Here is a 23,933-nt window from a genome sequence, read left to right on the forward strand (position 1 = left end):
CTTTTTGACTATGTAATCTTTAAGCTCCTTGAAGTGATTGGATAGAATGCAAGAAAAAGAAATGAAGGGGAAGGGAGAATATTATTAGGAAGAACTAGTCTGCAGAACAAAAATCCCAGCTTAGAATGATTTATGCAACTTTGTCTTTGTTATCTATCAACAAGAAACAACGTTCATTCATTCACTCATTCAGTCATTCGCACCCACCAAATATCTGCTAAGCACCTGGTATATGCCATGCTCTGCTACTGATTATCAGAACATCAAAGATGAAGCCAGACACAGTGGCTCACACCTGTAAACCCAGTACTTTGGGAGGCTGAGGCATATGGATCACCTGAGGTCAGGAGTTCGAGAACTGCCTGGCTAACATGGTGAAACCCTGTGTCTACTAAAAAAAATACAAAAATTTAGCCAGGCATGGTGGAGGGCACCTGTAGTCCCAGTTACTCAGGAGGCTGAGGCAGGAGAATCACTTGAACCCAGGAGGTGGATCTTGCAGTGAGCCGAGATTGTGCAACTGCACTCCAACCTGGGTAACAGAGTGGGACTTGGTCTCAAAAAAAAAAAAAAATCAAAGATGAATGTGGTGCAGTGCAGTACCCACCCCTCACAGAGTTTTCACTCTAATCTTGATGCTTCATACTCTGCTTACCACCAAGTAACTTTAGCACTGTTATCTTCTCAGAGCCTACTCTGGGTCAATCATGTGATGCATGACTCAAATCCTCACAACTCTGCAAAGGAGGCTTTACAGATAAGGAAATAGGCTTGGAAAGGTTAAGTAGCTTGTCTGATTTCACTGGAAGGCTGGAGCCCAGATGTGAACCCAGGAGAGATTGATGCAACAACTCATTCTCCTTCCATCACTCTCCCTGCTCCTCTCAGTGTGGTTAGTGAGGATGGCAGCTTCCATTCATCCAGCTGTCTGTTGTATGCCAGGCACAGGGCTCAGTGATTTACATCCTATAGTGGACACTCATTTGTTTTGACCTTTTCTCCTTTGGTGCTGAAAATGCCAGTCACTTGCTTTTCTAGGCTTTCTTGCAGCAAGGACACGTGGTCTAATCTCCGTCAGTTAGACTTCAACCCAGGACCTATTGATGCCAAGCTTTCCTTTGGCAGCATGGAGCTGTGCCACTCAGATATGCCTTCAAGAAAACCTGCTGTGAAGAGTGTAATTAACTGACAGCCTTTGGCATCTGCTGCAGCATTCATTCCATGAGTCTCTGTTCTATCTAGGCAGCTCCAGTCAATGAATGGGCACAGAGAGGATACTGGAGCTGGGCCATTCCTCCCCAGTGCTAGATACTCTAATAGGCTCCCTTGCTGCCTGGCAGAGATGTTTGTAGAGGTCATTACAGTCTGAGTCTCTTCTTACCCAGTCCTCTCCTTCCCCTGCTCCTTTCTACGGTGCTAGATCTGTACCACAGCTGAAGGTTATCCCTTCCAACTCCTGCTCCCTCCCTCTTTGTCTTTCATGAGCATTTCCCTCTTAATTCCTTCCACTTCTAATTCCAGCCTTAGAGTCTGGTCTGCTTCCTAAAGGACCAGTATTGACCCACCCTCTCTGGAAGTGATGACAGAAACAGTAGCTGAAAAGGCAAGGTCGAGGGGCAGTGGTGGCTTTGGTGCTGGTGGCTGGAGCAGTTTCGGGGTAGTTGAGTTCCTAGCACTGACATGGCAGTGGGGCAACTGGGGAATCTGGTGTTCAGTTCAGTCAGTGGAGATCTTTTCAGATCAGTTATGCAGCATGGTTTTTGGCCATTGTTCCTGAAAGTTAAAGCTGGGATTCAAACACAGGTTGGTTTATCTCTGAGGTCCCATTATTCATAGTTGTGTCATTTCCCCCATTTTCCAACCACGTTCACCCCCATTGAAGAACGTGGTGATTTCACATGTGATCTCTGTTTAAAAATCCAACAGAGCATTCTGGGAGTGGGAAGACTGGATCCCTGCCTGTACTGATTGCCCTGGATGGTGTTTACTGAGCAAATAATCATCTCAGGCAGCATAACAATTCCTAGAGGAGAAATTAGTTGAAACATTAAACTCCCATTTTGTAACTTGATTCTCTTTCTCTCTTTCCTGTGCCTAGAGGGGCATAGGATGAATACTCTAAGGGATTCCCTTTAATTTTTATACCCTCTTAACCCTCTGGGGGGAAAAAGGAGGCTGGGAGTGTCGCAGTCTGGGCAATGCTAGTTCTGTAATAAGTAAACCACATCATTTTGGTGGTCTAAGACAATCACACATGACAGCTCAAAGTCAGTGTTCCCAGCAAGGGCTCCCTTCCTCTTGTGGCTCAGCTTTTCCCTAGGGCCTTATTATCACAAGCAGAAGAGGAAACAATTTTAAATCTTCTTCTCTGGAAATGACACAATTCAGTGACTCTGGTCACATTCAGTTGGTGAGAACTAATCACACAAGACCCTGAAGATACCAGGGGAGCTGAGAAATGCAGCCCCTGGCTGGCAGTTCCTCTCCAGGAACTACTGTATAGATGATGGAGGATAAGCATGACATTTGGTTGATAGTTAACCTCCTCTGCCATAGGGGGCTTCCACTTTCTTTCCATTCAAGGAAAGAAACCCACCTGTCTCAGTGGAGAGAGGCAGACAAAGTGCATGCCTTCGTTTCTTTACAGTTAGAATGGAAGTCTGCTAATTTTTTTCTTTTTTTTTTTTAGACAGTGTCTTGCTCTGTCGCCAGGTTGGTGTTCAATGGTGCAATCTCGGCTCACTGCAACCTTCGCCTCCCAAGTTCAAGAGATTCTCCTGCCTCAGCCTCCTGAGTAGCTGGGGTTATAGGCACCCACCATCACGCCTGGCTAATTTTTGTATTTTTGGTAGAGATAGGGTTTCACCATGTTGGCCAGGCTGGTCTCGAGCTCCTGACCTTGTGATCCGCCCACCTCGGCCTGCCAAAGTGTTGGGATTACAGGCATGAGCCACCAAGCTCGGCATTTTTTTTTCTTTTTTTTTTTTTTTTGAGACAGAGTCTCATTTTATCACCCAGGCTGGAGTGCTGTGGTATGTTCTCAGCTCACAGCAACCCCTGCCTCCTGGGTTCAAGCAATTCTCCTGTCCAAGCCTCCTGAGTAGCTGAGATTATACGCACATGTCACCACTCCTGGCTAATTTTTGTATGTTTAGTAGAGATGGGGGTCTCACCATGATGGCCAGGCTGGTCTTCAAACTCTTGGCCTCAAGTGACCCGCCCAGCTCAGTCTCCCAAAGTGCTGAGATTACAGGCATAAGTAATGTAAACTCAGATAGCATTGGGTGAGTAAACTTGGACAACACCTGGGGTCTGAGTCTGCTGATCTTAAGCAAAACCCAGGGCCCTGGAGATTCTAGCTAAAATAGAGCCAAGGACCATCAGCTCCTTAGAGAATTTCACTACTTTTTGTTGGAGACACGTAAACTCTCTGTTTAAAATAAACTGTGTGACAAAAAAAAAAAAAAAAAAAAAAAAAGTGTTCATGTTTTCTAGGTGGGGAGTCTGTTTCTTTGACTATTCCCACAAACAAAACAATCTAAATAGCCCTCAAAGTGGGAATAGTTAAGTAAATTATATAATCATGCTATGAAATAATGTTACTATTAATATTTATAAGTCACATTGCAGCTGGGTACTTTGGCTCATTCCTGTAATCCTAACACTTGAAAGCCAAGTGTTAGGAATCCTAACACCTTGGAAGCCAAGGTAGGAGGATTGCTTGAAACTAGGAATTGAGATCAATCTGGGCAAACATAGTGAGACCATGTCTCTACAAAAATTTTAAAAGCCACGCGTGGTGGTGCACACCTACTTGGATTGCTTGAGTCTAGGAGTTCAAGGCTGCAGTGAACTATGATCATGCCACTGCACTCCAGTCAAGGCAACAGAGTGAGACCCTGTGTCTAAAAAAAGTCACATTGCAGAAGAATATTTATTGACATGAGAAAATATTCTTAATGTATTAGACAAGAAGCAGGTAACAAAAGATGATCATTATTACTTGAGCCCTGGAGGTCAAGGTTGAATTGAGCTGAGATCACACCACTCTACTCCAGCCTGGGTAACAGAGGGAGACTGTCTCAAAAAAAGAAAGAGAAAAGAAAAAGAAAAGAACCTAGCAAAAGTAATGAACTAGATATACTCAAAAAGAATAATTTCTGTTATAGCCTCATATATATCTGATCAGATATTTATAAATGGAAATCTGTGTGCTTTGTAATATGTTCTTCAGTAGAACATGAGATATAGTTTTTTAACTCAAAAAACCTCCAAAACAAAGATGATCATTAAATAACTACTAATCAATTACAAATTAACATGAAAAGAACAGAACTATACATTCTTGTTAAAAAAGAGGGCAGCAATAGATTGCATTAATTGTTCAAAACACTTCCTGCCTCTTTTGCATAGATGCTGCCCCATTGAGGTTGTCTTGGACACCATGTTTGCTGAGTGTGAGAGAAAGAGATGTGGTCTTCTATGAGACCTGCAAGTGGAGCCTGCCCCTTCAGCCTGAGTTCTGGATCATGATGGAGTGCAGTTGCAGGGATACAAGGGAGAAATAGACCTTTGTAACTGAACTCAGCTTCGGTGGAGCTGAAGTGCCACTCCATTCCAGCCTGGGGACAGAGCGAGACTCCATGTTAAAAAAAAGGAAAAAAAAATAAGTATGCAAATGGTAACTTGAGGTCCAAGAAGAGATTCCAACAACAATGAAAAGACAGTGGCCTTCAAAATTAAATTAGAACCAGGCAGACTGTAAATATGAAAATTGACATGGCAACAGTAAACTTGCATATAATCGATATACTCACAAGACAAGTCAAACTGAATGATGCTGTTATGTCATCGGTCATATGATAACTCATATCCTGTATGTTCTAGGTAATAATTATGTAATATCAGACTGGGCATAGTGGCTTACACCTGTAATCCCAGCACTTTAGGAGGCCAAGGGAGGCAGATCACTTGAGGTAAAGAATTCGAGATCAGCCTGGCCAACATGATGAAACCCCATCTCTACTAAAAATACAAAAATTAGCTGGGCATGGTGGCACATGCCTGTAATCCCAGCTACTTGGGAGGCTGAGCCACAGGAATTATTTGAACCCAGGAGGCAGAGGTTTCGGTGAGCCAAGATCACGCCACTGCACTCCAGCCTACTAATATATAGTATTAGTAGTTAAACAGCAGCAAAACTTATGGAGAGCAAGAAGTTTATATGAACATTCTATTCGACTTTATGAGTATCCTATTTGACTTATGATATTTAGGAATGAAATTAAAAAGCAACTTCATAATTAACCTGTTATAGGAACAATAATTCAAACTATACTTAAAAATTACATAGGAAAGTGCTAGAAATCATGACAAACTTTCCCATAATGTGCCACTGAGGGACAAACTGTCAAATCTGAACAATGATTGCAAACACAGCAGAAACATCTTGATTCCTTTGTAGAAGGGTGGGGGGTCTTTTGACGAAATTTTTCCTGGCATACTCAGTGCCATTCTTGTCTCTGCAGTTGGAAAAAAGCCAGAATGAGTTGTAGAAAGCTAGAGAAGGCAATTAAAGTGAGTGCAGGATGGAGATGCTGTTGTTATAATTACCAATTGTGTTCTGAAGACCTACCATGTGCTTGGCACAAGGCGAAACATTGGGGTGGGGGTATACTTGTAATAATATAAGTACTATTTCCTGAATACTGTGAATACCAAAGGTGCTGTGCTGAGTGCCTTAAAACTTTCTCTGGTGTGGTGGCATATATATATATGTGCTGGGCGCAGTGGCTCATGCCTACAATCCCAGCACTTTGGGAGGCTGAGGCAGGTGGATCACCTGTGGTCAGGAGTTCAAGACCAGCCACCCCATTGTGAAACCTCACCTCTAGTAAAAATACAAAAACTAGCTGGGTGTGGTGGCAGGTGCCTGTAATCCCACCTACTCCGGAGGCTGAGGCAGGAGAATCACTTGAATCCAGGAGGTGGAGGGAGCCACTGCACTCCAGCCTGGGCAACAAGAGCAAAATCCATCTCTAAATAAATAAATAAATAAATTTCAAAACAATCCTATATATAAAGCAGTTTTTGTAGCAGAGACAGATAGCTGCTCACTAAAACTTGATTTCTTTCTTTTTCTGGGACCACAGCTAGACTGCATTTTCCAGACTTCCTTGTGGTTAACTGTGATCAAAAGGTTAATGAGGCAAAAAATAAAACCAAAAACACTAAAACCAAAAATTGAGCTCTGGGTGGAGAAGAAGGCACATCGCATCCTTAGTAGAAGTAAAGTTTTTCCTAGCACTTAGCTTTGTAAAGGAACACACTTTACAAGGCACCTGCTAGGCACACACAGCACTGAGCTAGATGCTTTCTATAGGTGCATGGAAAATAAACATAAGGGCATCAGAGAAGGAAAATGCAGTGTCTGATGTCTGTAGTCACTGAGGTCCTTCACATGTTGGGGAACACTTGACACGAAAATGACTGAAATCCCAACCAGAGCATTTGAAAACTATTTAACTAGAAAGAATTGCATTTAAAAAATAGCCTTATTGAGATATAATTCAAATAGTATTTAACATATACAACACAAAGTTTTTAAGTATTCATAGAGTTGTACAACCATTGTGCGACCATTGTCATGATCTAATTTTAGAACATTTTCATCTCCCTCTAAAAGAAACTCTGTACTCATTAGTCGCCTTTCCTATCCCACATGTCCCCACAGCCCTAAGCAACCACTAATCTACCCTCCATCACTATCAATTTGTCTGTTCCAAACATTTCATATAAACAGAATCATACAATAGGCAGTTTCTTTCACTTAGCGCAATGTTTTCAAGGTTCATCCATGTCGGCGTAATAGCAGTACTTCATCCCTCTCATTGCTGAATCATATTCGATTCCATGGATACTCCACATTTTGTTTATTCATCAATCAGTTGATGCACATTCAGGTTGCTTCCATTTTTTAGCTATTATTAATAATGCTGCTATGAACAATTGTTTCTTCCTTTAAAAATTGACATCCCATAAAACTCACCCTTTTATTGTTATTTTTGTTTATTTATTTGTTTTTGAGAGGGAGTCTAGCTCTGTCGACAAGGCTGGAGTGCAGTGGCACGATCTTGGATCACTGCAGCCTCCGCCTCCCGGGTTCAAGCGATTCTTCCGCCTCAGCCTTCTAAGTAGCTGAGATTACAGGCGCCCGCCACCAGGCCGGGCTAATTTTTTTTGTGTTTTAGTAGAGAAGGGGTTTTACTATGTTGGTCAGGCTGGTCTGGAACTCCTGACCTCAAATGATCCGCCCGCCTTGACCTCCCCAAATGCTGGGATTACAGGCGTGAGCCACCACTCCCGGGCCACCCTTTAAAGTGTAAGATAGAATGGCTTTGGCATTTTCCCAGAATGATGCATCTATCACCACAATCTAATTCCAGCACATCTCATCACTCCCAAAAAGAAACCCCTTAAGCAGTCACTTTTCATTCTGCCCTCCCCTGACCCCCTGGTGACTACCAATGCTCTTTCTGCCTCTATGGATTTACCTATTCTAGACATTTCACATAGATGGAGTGACACAACATGCAAACTTTGGTGTTTGGCCTCTTTCACTTAGCATAATGTATTCAAGATAACGTATAACATATATTCATATATTCTATATGTTATAGCATATATCAGTACTTTGCTCCTTTTTATGGCTGAATAATACTCCATTGAATGGTCATACAACATTTTGTTTATCCAGAAGGATTATTATTATTCCGAGAAGGGTTATTTCTGAGAAGGATTTTGAGGTCAACTTTGAGGGAAGCAGGGAAGAGAGCTGTGGCTGTGGGTATCTGCAAGGTGCTGGGTGAGACAGTACTGTGGGGCTTCCTGTGTGCTACAAATTTTCCAACCTGATAACAGAAGAATGATGCATTTGAGACTACGTTCAAGTGTGACTTGAGATGGCTGGCAAATGTGTAAAATTGTATACTGAGGAAAGTGGTACCTAATAGCTAGAATGTTTTCTAAGAGACCTTCAGATATGTGTAGGATCCCAAGAAGTCAGAGATATAATGGAAGGGTGGGAAGAGATGATCTGATTCTTCCTTTTTGTTTTCTCATTAAAAAAGCAATCAATGCCGCCATAAATTCTAACATTTCTAAAATTACATTAAAAAATTATCCAGGGACTTCTGAACACTGGGAGACATTTTCAACAGATCAAGGGAGAATGACAAGAAAGCCCTACTTCAAATAGAGATCAAAATAAATGTGGTGGGACAGATGTGATTTAAAAATATTATCTCCTAATTCAAATAAAAACCACAATGAGATACCATCTCACACCATTTAAAATGGTGATCATTAAAAAGTCAGGAAACAACAGATGCTGGAGAGGATGTGGAGAAATAGGAACACTTTTACACTGTTGATGGGAGTGTAAATTAGTTCAACCATTGTGGAAGACAGTGGTTCAGTTTCACAAGGATCTAGAACCAGAAATACCATTTGACCCAGCAATCTCATTACTGGGTATATACCCAAAGGATTATAAATCATTCTACTATAAAGACACATGCACACGTATGTTTATTGCAACACTATTAACAATAGCAAAGACTTGGAACAACACAAATACCCATCAATGATAGACTGGATAAAGAAAATGTGGCACATACACACCATAGAATACTATGCAGCCATGAAAAAGAATGAGTTCATGTCCTTTGCAGGGACATGAATGAAGCTGGAAACCATCATTCTCAGCAAACTAACACAAGAACAGAAAACCAAACCCCCCATGTTCTCACTCATAAGAGGGTGTTGAACAATGAGAACACATGGCCACAGGGTGGGGAACATCACACACCTGGGCCTGCCGTGGTGGGGGTTGGGGGTTAGGGGAGGGATAGCATTAAAAGGGATATCTAATGTAGATGATAGGTTGATGGGTGCAGCAAACCACCATGGCACGTGTATACCTACATAACAAACCTGCACGTTCTGCATATGTATCCCAGATATTAAGGTATATTAATAATAAAAAAATCTCCCATTGTGTACATTGTCTTTTCACTTTCTTGATGGAGTCTTTTGAAGCAAAAAGCTTTTAATTTTAATGACGTCCAAGTTATCTATTATTTCTTTTGTTGCTTGTGCTTTGGTGTTTTATATATAATAGGAATCCATTGCCTAATTCAAGATCACAAAGATTTACTTTGATGTTTTCTTCCAAGAGTGTTACAGTTTTATCTCTTACATTTAGGTCTTTGATCCATTTAGAGTTCATTTTTGTGTATGGTGTGAAATATGGATCCAACTTTATTCTTTTGCATACAGATAGTAGTCATAGAATCATTTTTTGAAAAGACTCTTCCCCGTGGAATTGTCTTGGCAAGCTTGTGAAACTCATTTGACCCTAAAAGGGGGTTTATCTCCAGTCTCTCACTTCTGTTCCATTAACCTATATATCTTCCCTTGAGATTGAGAGTACTAGCTAGTAATTAACCGATTAAGAACTCTTTACTTGACCGGGCATGGTGGCTCACGCTGGTAATCCCAGCACTTTGGGCGGCCAAGGTGGGTGGATCACGAGATCAGGAGTTTGAGACCAGCCTGACCAATAAAGTGAAACTCCATCTTTACTAAAAATACAAAAATTATCTGGGCGTGGTGGTGCGTGCCTGTAGTCCCAGCTGCTCAGGAGGCTCAGGCAGGAGAATTGCTTGAACCCAGGAGGCGGAGGTTGCAATGAACCGAGATTATGCCACTGCATTCCAGCCTGGGCGACAGAGCAAGACTCCGTCTCAAACAAAACAAAACCTCTTTGCTCAATACTCCTATTTAATAGCAATGATTGCTGCTAATGTGATTCTAATACTTTTTGGGCATGCCATCATTGTTTAATTTCAGAGCAAACTTTCTGGAACTGATAAACAATAAGCTCTTCTTAAGAAACTAAAGTACATTAAAATAAATTGCTTTCAGGGGTTCTTAAACAAGTTCAAGACATCCTGGGTGTGATACATTTGAGCGAGAAACAGCTGGCCTAGTTCACTCGCCACATTAATCAGAACGTCTCCCACCTTCTCTTCAGGATAAGCACTCTCAAATATCATTACTCATAAACCGGGGGAGGGCTGGGTTTCCACTCGCGTCAGTTACTTTCTCTCCTCCTAGAAAATCTTGCAGCCGCTAGAATTTTGGGCCCCTTTGCTAGGAGGCAATTAACAAATTGCATTTTTACTATCATAGCTGAGAAAGAGTGGCCCTTGCCCTGCCGGCACGCTTCCGACGCGTCGCCCTGGCCTGAAGATGTCTACGGTCGGGTTCGCGCCCCGTGGTCACCTAAGGCTTCCAGAGCGCCGGAGCCGGTGTACAGGACCTGCTCCTCCAGGGTCCCCATCTGGGTCTCCAGCTGTCCTTCCTCTCTACTTTCTTCTCGCGGCACACCCCTCTGGGCCTCGTCTAAACGAAGGCACCGCTGGTCCGGAGTTGCACTTGTTCGCTCCCTCCTGGGCTCTGGCAGCGCTGCATCCCCGGGGCTGCTCCGGGTTCTGGCGAGATAGCAGAGTCAGAGTCGAGATGCATGTCCCCTGCGCCGGCCAAGGGTGCCGCTGGGGCTCGCGCCGAGTAGGCGAAGGCGGGGACCAGAGGCGCCCGAGGTGGCGCAACGCGCACAGGTGGCGCCCGGCCAGGCCAGGTTCGGGCAGGTGAGGCTAGGTGTGGTCGGGAAGGGGCGGGCGGACCGGCCCCACCCCGCCTCGGTTCGGCAAGTGGGCCAGCTTGTTGGGGCTCGCTTGGCAAGGGGACGCGGGGACTAGGGGCGCGGACGCAGGTACGGGAGGATGCGGCTGCGGGGACCTGGGGGCGCAGGGCTAGGGCAGCAGGCCCGGCCCGCACGGCTTTCCTGGAAAGCGCTGCCCAGCGCCGCGGCGATGCCCTCGCTGTGGAGAGAAATCTTCTTGGAGTCGCTGCTGGGTAAGCTGAAGTGCCTCGCCGCTCGTTTGCGGGTGCCAGCTCTCCGGGCCCTGTCCAGAGCCGCGGCGCTAGGCCAGGTTGGCTGAGTTCGGGTAGGAGGAAAAGGGCGCTCCGTGTCCAGAGTGGAGATGCTTATCTTCCCCTGGGAACTCTTCCTACTGAGGGGAATAAAGGAAAAGACCTAGACTGAAGTGTTCAAACTGAGTCTGCGAGGCGCCCGCAGAAGACGCCGTCGCCCGAGTTCCCAGCAGCTCTGGGATTGTGCCCAAGGAGCGCGAATTCCTCTCGTGTCGGCCTTGACCCCGCGAGGCCGGTATCGTCCCCAAAGACCCCCACCCGTGGCCTTTAAGTTTAACTTAATACAATTCAGTGCTGAACTTTAAAATTCAGAAGGAAAGGGGCACCTGTTTTCCCCAGGAGCTGTAGGTGAACACCCGGCGGCAGCTGCTGCCGTGAACTGGGCCCAGGACAAGTGGCCCTGGTGTGGGCTGCACACTTGGGCATTTGGCGAAAAGCATCGGACTCGAGTCTCATGTGCTCTCTCACCAGCTTTACAAAATCCCAAGGATAATTTTATTGGTGTAATTCTGTCGGAGCTGTGTGAGTAATAAAATGAAAGTTCCCAGACAAACATTTGGGATATTGCTGGAATCCCAGGTTCGTTACAAAACAAAGATCCCTCTGGTCTGGGTGGGGCGCCTTCCTGAGAACTTGATTTTCTGGGAGCTGGTAATTCTCAGGAGGGCTTCAGACAATTTTTTTTTTTCTGGCTTAGCCTGTATCTATAAGTTGGGAGATGTACAGTGCCTAGCATTCAATAAGTACCTCAGGTGCTAGTACTCAGTGCATTTGATCTCACTTAATCCTCCCAACAACTCTGAAGGGGTTGAAAGTTTTGCAGACTAAGAAGCGGAGTTGGAAAGTCAGTTGGTAGAAAGTCCCCACACCTGGTAGTTAGAGGGGCTACCTTTGGACCCAGGCTGCTTAGAGTTATGGCAACTCTGACATTTGCTACTTGTGTAACCTTAGGTACTCATTTATCTTTCTGAGTCTCAGCGTTTTGCTTGTTGTTTTGTTCTTGCTTAGTTAGTTTTTGCATTTATAAGAGGTGAGTGGAAATACTACCCATCTCATAGCATAGGGGGCTGTATAAGGAATGAGACAGATGCTCCGTGTTGAACACTTAGCACCAATCCTAGTGCGTGGCAAGTGCCCATAGCGTTAATTATCATCATTGCTCAAGATTATACAGTGGTTATTGGCAGAGGTGCAACTTACTTCAGATCTGGGTATTCCACTACCCTGCACTGCCTCCTAAGGATTGGACTGAAAATGTTCTACTCAAGGGAATGACTGCTGCCTCACTCAAGTGCTTTGGGTGTAGTCTGGGGTTGTAGGAGGGAGTCCTGCTGCTTACTGCCCTTTTGGACTCTCACAATATTTTTCATTATACAGGGGACAATGTAGGTAAGAAAATTTTGTCAGTCAGCGTCCTGATGGGAAGCCAAATTCAACTCAGATGGTCCAAATGAATAGGACTTAATAAAGAGATTGTCTACAGCCATATGGGCAAGGAAAAGGAACAAGCAAGGGATGCTGAGAGACTCATGGCAGCAAGAAGCCATCCTCTACCAGGGCCTGATGTGAGGGGGCGGGGCGGGGGGGAATATGTATGTTTCACCAGAAATTTCACTTCTGGGAATATATCCTACAGATATACTCAGAGTCATGCATTACATAGTGACATTTCACTAGGAAATTGCCATCACTTTTCTGTCCATCCGTCTCTTAAGGCACAACACAGTCAGTGCAGCGAGTTCTGTGAATCTCTACACAGGTGTAGTGCTCTTGTTTTGTTTCCTGTCAGTGGAAACAACTGGAACCCAGTTCAGGCCAGAGTCATAAAGAAGAATGGCCAGCCTGAGTGGCTGGAGTGGAGGGATAGGGCTATTGTTAGAAACAATGCCGAAGTTACACTTTCTCTCTTTAACTTTTTTTTTTGTAGGATATATTTCTTGGTCTCTCTACCATGACCTGGGACCGATGATCTATTACTTTCCTTTGCAAACACTAGAACTCACTGGGCTGGAAAGTTTTAGTATAGCGTTCCTTTCTCCAATATTTCTAACAATTACTCCTTTCTGGAAATTGGTTAACAAGAAGTGGATGCTAACCCTGCTGAGGATAATCACTGTCGGTAAGATTTAAAAGAGTTTCTTTAAGTTTTTTTGTTTTAGTTAAAAATCAAGTGAGATTATGTAGACTGTTCTTTGAATGCTAAATGTTTGAATTTAAAAAATCAAATATTTCTCTTTCCCTTACCACTACCTTAGAAGAGCTTTAGTAATTGGAAGACTAGACTGAAAGTCGATGTGTTTTACATTTACAATGTTTTTGCCAGACTAGAAAGACCTAAAAATCATTGAAATGAGTAGAGGAAAGATACCTTAAAGAACTGATCAACTCTTGAATATATTGTGTTTTTCTTTCCAACTGTGACATAACACTCAGGAGCCATTTTAAAAAGTTTGTTAAATAATAATTCACAAGAAATGTGAAGATTATGATGACAAACACCACAATAAGCAGTCAAACAAGAAACTAGGAAAAATACTTGCAACTCTTTTAGCCAAAGGGCTAATTTCTGTAATATATAGAGTTCCCACAAACCAATAATAAAAAGAGACCAACAACTCAATAGAAAAGGGGGCACAGGATCTGATCAATTCACTGGAAAGGAAATACAATTAGTTTTAAAAATGGAAGCAAATGTATAGATCATAAATTATACACATACAGATATGCTTACCTATAGTTTGACAAGTAGATCAGCAAAGAATAGTCTGACTGCACTGTGCAGTAAGAGTGGGGAAACAGGCACTCATACATTGCTGGTGCGTGTCCATTGGCACAACCTCTATGGAGAATAATTTAGTAGTATTATCAAAATTACAAATAAGCACATTTCACCAGAAATTCTACTTCTAGAAATATATCCTGCAAATATACTCACAGTCATGTGTTGCATAGCGACATTTCACTATGACACTGCCATCGCTTTTCTGAAGGCACAACACAGTCAGTGCATTGACTTCTGTGGATCCCCACAAAGGTATAGAGCTCTTGTTTTGTTTTGTGTCAGTAAAGATGAAGTCTCGCTATGTTGCTCAGCTGGTCTCGAACTCCTGAGCTTAAGCCATTCTCCCTGGCCTCCCACAGTGCTGAGATCATAGGTGTGAGCCACTGCTCATGGCCTAGAGCTCTTGTTTTTAAAACAACTCAGACTCAGAAGGATAGTGGTAAAAACTCCTGAAAAGTGTGCCCTTTACAAAGTTGGTGTCCATAGGAATTGGAAGACGTGTCAAATGGTCTTGAAATTTTCAGCTCCAGAAATAACAAATGAAGTTTCCTATCCTGAACTGAGTATATAGTAATTGATTTCAACTGGCATTGACTTACAGTATCCTTCCATGACCCACCATAGCTCTGAGTCTTGCAAGATTCATTTTCTTATCACACTTCAGGTTGATTTTATGGGAGTGATCTCATAGGTAGTAATTTCTTGTTACCTTTGGTGCTGCCTATGTGGACTTTACCTATACATCCACAGACTGAGTGGAAACTGGGATAGTTTCCATTACTTCAATCCATTTTTGGCCCAGTAACTTCTGGTGACTGTAAGGGATGTGATATAAAATAAGTTTGGGGTAGATATTCTATTTTATTTCTATGCTTCCTGTTCCCTTTTCACTTTCTTCCTCCGTGAAAACCTATCACCTTGAGCAGAAGTAGAATTATATTTGGAAATATGAAATAGGTAGGGAACATTACTCAGAGTTGAGGAGGAAGTGGCCATTCTCTGCTAAATGCTGCTCCAGGTGACCATTGAGCTTTGTTTTTGCTAAACAGAGGCTGAAGTAAGCCATGATTTGCTTTAAAACTCCCTTCAAATGCTTCTTAGGGATATGAAACAACTTTGTTTTTAGAGTCCTGAGATATTCTTATATAAATACAGAGAGGGTCTGAGCGTTACATGCCATCTCACTTCTGGCACCTCAGATATTCAAGGTTAATTACTGTGTAAGTAACCATTAAACCAGTTCATACTCCTATCAATTTAGATTATTTTTGACCCACCAGGTTGGCTATAATCAAAAAAGACAGACAATAATAAGTGTTGGCAAGGATGTGGAGAAATTGGAACTTTCACACATTACTGGTAGAGATGTAAGAAATGTAAAATGGCACAGCTGCTTTGGCAAAGTGTGACAGAAGCAGTTATCATATGATCTAACAACTCTATTCCTTGGTATATACCCAAGAAAAATGGAAACATCTGTTCAGACATAAACTTGTACACAAATCTTCATAGCTGCATTATTCATGAGAGCCACAAAATGGAAACAACCTAAATGCCCATCAACTGACACATGGATAAACATACTGTAGTATATACATGCAATAGAATATTATGTAGCTATGAGAAGTAATGAAACACTGATACATGCTACAACCTGGATGCACCCTGAAAACATTATGGTAAGAGAAAGAAGGCAGTCACAAAAGGCCACATATTGTACAATTTAATATGAAATGTCCAGAATAGGAAAAATTCGTAGAGACAGAAAATAGATTAGTGGTTGCCAGAGGCTAGGGGATGTGGAGAGAAGGGAATGAGAAGTGACCTGCTAATGGGGATGTGGCTTCTTCTTGGGGTGATGAAATTTTTCTGGAATTTGATAGTGGTGATTGTTGCACAACTTTATGAGTATACTAAAAATCATTGAATTGTATATTTTAACATGGTGACTTTTATGATATGTGAATTGTATTTCAAGAAAAATTTTAAATACATATACAAAATTATACACCAACTATGTCTTCCTGAGTATAAAGATGGTATCAGATAACATTCATCAAATGCAGATTATGGAGTTCCAATCCATGCTTGCCAAAACTGCTTAGCTCTCCCTATTTTGTTTGTAGGCAGCATAGCCTCCTTCCAGGCTCCAAATGCCAAACTTCGACTGATGGTTCTTGCACTTGGGGTATCTTCCTCGCTGATAGTGCAAGCTGTGACTTGGTGGTCAGGAAGTCATTTGCAAAGGTATGGTTAATGTTTCATGTACTTATAGACAAACAAGCATAGTCAGTTACCAAAGGGAAACCTGGGGCCAGGAGTTCCAGGTTATAGTTTTTACCTTCCATATGGCCTTGTTGAAGTCTCCTTTTTTTCCTTTTCCCAAAACAAGGACATGAACACTTGCCATCAATCTCAATAAGGTTTTGAAAATTAAAGAATTATAGCAAGTTGCTTAAGTTGCTATATAGAGGCTAAGTCACGTTCATTATTGCAGATTACCAACAAGACTATTTCAGCTACTTATTCTATGAAACTGAAATTCATGATGGACATAGTACACTGAGTCCACATAAAAAGTGTTTAAAAATACTTTTGCACTTACAGATACCTCAGAATTTGGGGATTCGTTTTAGGACAGATTGTTCTTGTTGTTCTACGCATATGGTACACTTCACTAAACCCAATCTGGAGTTATCAGATGTCCAACAAAGTGATACTGACATTAACTGCCATAGCCACACTCGATCGTATTGGCACAGGTAATATAGTAACTTTGGAATTTTCTCTTTTGCAGAGCTTACATTTCCTGTGTGAATGTTCCACATCTTGGAAAGAAAATCTATAAAAGTAATCTTTCTGCATTATATCTATATTTCAGCTTTTTCTTCCTCTGAAATAATAATTGGTGCAACCAGTGGGCTATTTGCTAAGCAGCAGGCACATTTTCCTTGCCTGTACAGACAGAGGGTGAAAATAAAATACCGTCACTGGTTTGTAGCACCATGGCAGTGGGAGACGAGAACCAGGCCTTATACCCCAGCTCTCATTCGGCTCTGTCTTCCTCCTCCTTCCCCCTGGTCAGGGCTCTCTAGGATGGGATTCTCCATCCTCCACTTCCACACTGACCCCAGTACATCTGTAACACTAAGGAAAGTTTCTGTGACCTATAGCTGTCCCTGGAACTTCCTGTGTTTTTTTCTTCCAGAGGTCTGAAGCTCCAAACCTAAGACTTGAAAAGAAAGGAAACCTTGCATATGCATACCGACTTTCCAATCACCTGTATCTCCCAGGGGCCAGCTTTCTCTGAGACAGAAACATGCCCAGCTTGGAGTTTGTTTTATAAACCAACCCGAGACTCTTCTAAAAAGAAGGGAGAAGTGTTAGTGGATTCTAGTTAACTTGCTCCTAGCTTTTTGTGTAACTCTCAGTGAGTCACTGTTCTTCTGTAACTACAAGGTGAAATATCAAGATTAATGGAAGTTTAGAGGGTATTGGCTCACCACAAACAAAGTGCTTGTATAATTTCCCCTGTGCCCCCTAGTTTGGCATGAAATGAGAATAGAGGGAAATTATGTCAGTAAATTGACCACATGATATTAATAGTAGAAGACTTAGAACTCGGTGTGGTCCCCTAACATATGTTTTACATTCATATCTAGAGGCAGAGACTCGGGCAGCCCATTTCACAGGTACAGCCTGATAAAGATCTGAACTTCAGGGTACTGTTCACATTTCCTGACTTTTTTTCTATCTGGCCTCTGTTTTAAATGTATGTGACCCAGTTCCTGGCTGGCAGTCCCTTTCTCCATTTCTGCTCTGTGCCTTCCTTTATAAAACTGACTGTTCATCATGCACCTTCTCAGCCTATCTGAGCATATCAAGTATTTTTTGTAGTTTCCTTTGAAGATTTGTTGGGTCCTGTGTGGGGGTGGGGTCACCCACTGTCATACACTGCATTTCACTCAGCAAATTCAGTTTAGATGGCTCTTTTCCCTCAAAACTCTCTGCTGAGACCCCATGCCCCTGGTCTCCCTTCTGTCACTACCGCCCTCTCCCACTCCATCCCATCCCCACTGCTCTCAGCTCTGCCCCTCCTCCCTCTGATCCTGTTAATGTCAGAGAAGCTTTCTTGGGAAATTAGACTGCCAGCCGTACAGTCAGACCCTAAGACCTTCCTTCCATCCTGTAGAGGGCAGGATGGGGGTCACAAAGCGTCTGCCCAATAGGCTCTCTCTGTTTCTGTGAAGGAGTCCTCCTGCTGGCATCTTCTCCAGTTGTTACAGTTTTGTGTGTAAAGTCATTACTGTGATGAATTGGACCTCTTGGCTAAATAGTACCAAGGAGCTACACTGCCTAAGCTCTAATCCCAGGTTCCTAGGTTCTCTTTACTAGCTGCGTGAACTTGGAAAGGCTACCTGATCTCTCTGGGTCTGTTTTCTTGTTTTTGAGACTGAGTTTCACTCTTGTTGCCTGGGCTGGAGTGCAGTGTTGCGATCTCGGCTCACTGCAACCCCCACCTCCCAGGTTCAAGTGATTCTCCTGACTCTGCCTCCCGAGTAGCTGGGATTACAGGTGTCTGCTACTGTGCCTGGCTAACTTTTTATTTATTTATTTTTTGTGTGTTTTTAGTACAGACAGTTTTCACCATGTTGACCAGGCTGGTTTCAAACTCCTGACCTCAGGTGATCCACCCACCTCGGCCTCCCAAAGTACAGGGATTACAGGCACGAGCCACTGCATCCTGCCCTGTTTTCTAATCTGTAAAATAGGATTAATAGTAGAGCCTACTTCATGAAGTTGTTGTGAAAGTTAAATGAGTTAATATAAAGTTAATATACAGGGCTCGGAAGAGGGGTTGGTGCACAGTGGCTACTCAGTCAATGCACTGCATCCACAGAGGGTTAGATGACAACCCTGCTCTTTGGGAGGAAGCAGCCTGTGTACTGGAAATGTTCCACTCAATTTTTACATTTGTTCCCGGACACTTTTTCTGCAATGCCTTAACTTCACATGAAGCAAATAATTTTCTGCATTTTCACCTGTTGAATTCCAAAATGCGTTTTCTGCCTTAAACCATTCCTTATCTGGCCTGCATGGAATTATCTCTCCCACTAAATAGCTGTCAGCATGTTTAGCTTTGTATTTTAGTTGCATGTCTCATCTCCTCTTCTGAAGTAAGCTTCTTGAAGCCAAATGCCATTTCTTCCTTAATGTCTGCTAACTATAGAGCGCAAATTTCCATATAACTAAACTTTTTCCATATATGTATTTTTAAATTCTAGATGGTGACTGCAGTAAACGTGAAGAAAAGAAGACTGGTGAGGCAGCCACGGGGATGGCCTCTAGACCCAACTGGCTCCTGGCAGGGGCTGCCTTTGGTAGCCTTGTGTTCCTCACCCACTGGGTTTTTGGAGAAGTCTCTCTTGTTTCCAGATGGGCAGTGAGTGGGCATCCGCATCCAGGGCCAGATCCTAACCCATTTGGGTGAGTTTGGGTTTGGAAGCAATCACAAAATTGGCAGTTATGCCTGGAGAAAGCAATGCCTCCTTTGTCAGATAGCTAGGTCTGTGCTAACCAGATATTTCATACCCACTCTCCCTAGATATCAGAATATGGCATGAAATTATTGTGTGCTCTGGAGAGAAGGGCACCGGAAGGGTCTTTTCCCCTGTGCAGAAGGATTGCTGAAAAGTAGATGTGGGAGGCCCAATGGTTGCTCACAGCTAAATAAGAGGTTTCCAGAGCTTCAGCATAGGCATCCCGAGGAATGCTTGCACAGAACATTCTCAGTGGCGGGAGAGGAGCAGCACTCCCTGGCCATTTCCTCCAGACCCTCTGGTTATGGTTATGGGCATTTAGTAGGACAAGACCACAGTCCCCTGGGGAGACTAGGTTGACTGCCTGGGGCACAGATCTCTATTCTCAGCGAAGGAGGGCAGCCCCAGGAGATCCCTGCATCTTCTGGTACTTTCTTGTTCCAGCCGTGGGACACACAGGGAGTTAGTCTGGAGTCAAGTGTTGGTCCTTGTGTTTTGTCCTTATTAACCCTCTCTCTACTCTTCCTGATACATCATGTCTCTTGTAACTGGCTCCATCTCGTCTTGCAAAAAAATTGGAGAAACTCTTAAAAGATCTGCCTCTGATAACTTTTCTCTCTTGTAGTGCTCAATTCTTACAATTGAAGGCATGCAGCTGCCTACTGGATCTTTCCCCAGCAGGGATCTGGGCATATCCCACAGGCTTGTCAACCTCAGCCTGTCCAAATCTGAACTCAGTATTTCCCAGTCCTCCATGCATGTTCTTCTTCCCCCATGCCCAGGTCCACTTTGTCTGTCCACCTCATTATCCAAACCTGAAACCAAGAGTTCGCCCAGAATTCTCCATCTTCCTCATTTTCTCCAACTCTGTTCGGTGACTTCTTTTAGATTAAACCCTTCCTCTCTATCCCTAAGCACATCTGCCTTAGTGGAGTCCTCACCATTTTTTCATTCAGGCTATTACTGTTGTCTCCTAATTGTCTCTCTTTAGCGGAATCTTCTCCACATGGCTCCAGAATGATCTCTGTAAAATGCAAATCTGATTCCACCACTCCTTTACTTATAAGCTCTCAGCAGTTTGCCCCACAATACACAGGGAAAATACTGCCCCCAATTCTCCCACATGAGGCAGGATCTGGCCCCTCTACTTACCTTTCCAAATGCGTTCTAATCTTATCCTCCTGCTTCACCTGAGCCGAACCCACTTGCGGTTCTCTGGAAGTGCCAGACTGTTCCAGTCTCCCCACTGCCTGGGCTTGCTTTACTGTCTTGATGTCCTGGTAAGCCCTACTCCATTCAAAACCCAGCTCAAACATTTTCTCTGGGAATTCTTCTCTTATTATCACAGGGGATCCCTTCTTTATGCCACATACTATAATACTTTGAATCAACCAATTTTTGTATGTGTGTTATATATGTGTGTACACACATACACATATATATGTATCTGTTAGAAACTTTGTTTTTCTGTATTACAGATTTTAAAAAACGTCTTTCTTCCTGTCCAGATACTAAGCCCCTTGAGGGCAGGGAATGGGAAAATGAATGAATATTGATTGCTTACTCTGTGTCAAGTACTGAACAAGGACGTTTGAAAATATTATTTCATTTAGAGTCTGTATCTTCCTCCATATCTGGGAGGAAGGCAGAGAAGAAAGAAAGGAACAAAAGGACAGAGGGGAAGGAAGAAGTTTATTCCTACGTGTTAAAGCTTAGTTTCCAGAGTTACTTGTGAAAACAAGCATATGTTTTGTGGCAGAGTAAAGGAAGAATTTTAATTGTAAATGGTGAGTCCTGGTAGCCAGGAGAAACTCACCATTCAACTCTGGGCCAATCATGTTACATCCCTGGCCTTGCTTTTCTCACAAGAAGAATGTAACTAAACTTCAAGGGGAAACTTTCTCACATATATAAAATGAGGGTTTGCTTTTCAGACATTTCCTAATCCTGTATATTAGAGTGAGACATTGAAGATGGAAATGCAACTCACAAGACCAGCATTTCCCAAACTGTGCTGGTTTGGGAAGACACAGCGTCTTCCCTGTGAGATGCTGGTTTCTTGAGATATTAACGAGAAAAAGAAAATGCTTCTACATCAAATAGGTTGAGGAAATAGTGCATTTCAATCTTCCTTTCTTTGTACTTCACAATGCGTATCAGCATATTAGAGACATTTGGAGGTTTCCCAAAGTTATTTGAACATGGAATTATCCTTTAGAACATCTATTAATGCCTGACAGAGTAGGCGTGTTTCTCAGAACCAGCTTGAGAAATGTTGCGTTAGACCATCATCGCTCACCCTCATCATAGTAGGAATTGCTTTCTGAAATTCACCAGATTATACTTAAGGAAATGGGTCATAGGTATGTTTGATGGGGAAAAGGTGAGAGGGAGGCTCCGAAGGTGCTGAAAGGCCTTGGGAAACCAAAGGAGCAGCGTCATCTGTGGCCCTGGGAGGACAAGGGAGGACAAACTGTGTCTTGGTCACATGTTCTGGCTTCTCCTTAGCCCACGCCAACACTAGTGACCCCATCACTCTTAGTGTTCTGTAGCACTTTCTGCCTTCTGATAATCTTCATTATTATTAGGTCTCACTATTTTGTCCAGGCTGGTCTCAAACTCCTGACCTCAAACGATCCTCCCCCCTCTGCCTCCCAAAGTGCTGGTATTACCGTCATGAGTCGCTCTGCCTGGCCCTATCTGCATTATTTATTAATGGTGTTTATTATAAGTCTCCCCCACCGGAATGTGAGCTCTATGGGAGAAAGGGATCGTTGTTCATTGATGCATCCCAAACACCTAGAACAGAGCCTGGCACATGGTGGGCACTCAAAAATATTTGTTGTTGATTTGGCAGTAGAAAAATATCCACACTGTCCTTCATGGCCTCTTCTCACATCTGGTCTTCCGGAGCCCCAGAGTCATTCTTACACAGGTAGGAGCAGGTAGTAATATGGCTACAAGCCTCACCTCAGAGCCTGAGGACCATTTTAGTTTCTTAGTCCTATGTGGGCTACTGTGTTTGACCTCAAGCAGGTTACTTACGTGCTCTTTCCCCCAGTATTCTCCTCTGCAAAATGGGGATAATATTAGCATTTACCTTACAGGCGCATGAGAATTAAATGAATAATAATTACAGGGGAAAATCTTAAAATAGTGCCTAGTATATAGTGTATGTTATGTTTTTGAGCTTAATTTATGTGACAGCTACTTAAATGAGTCCTATGTTCTAGCTATTATTATTTCTGGGTTTCCTTCTAAAGTTTAGTTGAATTTCTTTTTTCCTCCTTTTGCAACTTTTTGCCAAAATAGCAAAATAATAAAATCATTTGTGGTTGTTTTAAAAGACACACAGCTATCAGTTATTTATCAAATTGACACTGGTTTTGGGAAGGCAGAGACTCTAGGCAAGAGCAGTATTGAGGTAGAGGAAAGAAAGAAAAAAAAGCAAACTAGATAGAAACCATTCCAATGAGCTTTTCTTTTTGTTCTTGGCAGAGTCATTTAAAATGTTACATGACCAACATGGACTGTACTTTAATAGTCTGAGAAAGCTTGGTTACTGCGCTTACATGATAAGTTGGCAGATATCATTGATCTCATGGCGGAGTTTTTATTCCTTCTCTGTTCTGAATGTGTATAATATTGGCTCCCAGTGGGCTCTCATGATCTCACCGGTTGTTCCACACACATTATTTCTTATATGTAACCAGAGGTGGGAGGTATATTTCTATTTTATATTCGGGACGATGAAATATTACTAACGTCACATGTCTTAGAGCATGTCCTTTTTCACAGAGGTGCAGTACTGCTGTGCTTGGCAAGTGGATTAATGCTTCCAGCTTGTTCGTGGTTTCGTGGTGCTGGTTTGATCTGGTGGGTTACAGGTATGTGGAATTTACCTGCAGATAGACCATCACTGAGCTTGGTTATCCAGTTTGTCTGCAAGCATGCACAACTCAACTGAAAGTAGATACAACCATATAAATATGTACTGTGGCCAGATGGGCTGTTGCAACCAGCAGCAGCAACTATAACGCAGATGTCACCAAGGTCACTGGTGACTACCTGCTCTGAATTCCTGCTTCCTCCTACTTCTGCCTCCCCTTCCTCCTGTGGCTGTGCTGCTTTCCTGGACTACACTGCCATAATACTACCTACTCTTAAAAATACATAAACAAGGCACATGTGTTAAGTAGCAGATTTATAAAAATTCTTGATTTTTAATTAAAAAATTTTTTATTTGTATAAATTTATGGGATACAAGTGAGATTGATTGATTGATAACTTTTAAGTTCAGGGATACATGTGTAGGTTTGTTATATAAGTAAACTCGTGCAATGGGGGTTTGTTGTACAGATTATTTTGTTACCCAGGTAAAAAGCCTAGTACCCGTTATTCTTCCTGATCTTCTCTCTCCTTCTACCCTTGTCTGGTAGACCCCAGTGTCTGTTGTTCCCCTCTTTGTGTCCATGTGTTCTCATCATTCAGCTCCCACTTAATGAGAACATGCAGCATTTGGTTTTCTGTTCCTGCATTAGTTTGCTAAGGAT

General features: G+C 42.8%; 1 protein-coding gene across 1 annotated transcript in view; it reads left to right on the plus strand.

Moving 5' to 3' along the window:
- The first annotated feature begins 10,782 nt into the window (after positions 1 to 10,782).
- Positions 10,783 to 23,933, plus strand: part of CWH43 (cell wall biogenesis 43 C-terminal homolog) — an 89,703-nt gene continuing 76,552 nt past the window's right edge. Inside the window, exons 1-6 of the mRNA XM_005554882.4 lie at positions 10,783 to 10,980; positions 12,986 to 13,177; positions 15,967 to 16,087; positions 16,448 to 16,602; positions 19,126 to 19,327; positions 23,179 to 23,267. Of these exons, the coding sequence (XP_005554939.3) occupies positions 10,848 to 10,980; positions 12,986 to 13,177; positions 15,967 to 16,087; positions 16,448 to 16,602; positions 19,126 to 19,327; positions 23,179 to 23,267 (892 nt within the window). The 5' untranslated portion in view covers positions 10,783 to 10,847. The remainder of the gene's footprint in view (positions 10,981 to 12,985; positions 13,178 to 15,966; positions 16,088 to 16,447; positions 16,603 to 19,125; positions 19,328 to 23,178; positions 23,268 to 23,933) is intronic.

Source organism: Macaca fascicularis, chromosome 5 (assembly GCF_037993035.2).
Source record: "Macaca fascicularis isolate 582-1 chromosome 5, T2T-MFA8v1.1".
Lineage (NCBI taxonomy): Eukaryota > Metazoa > Chordata > Mammalia > Primates > Cercopithecidae > Macaca > Macaca fascicularis.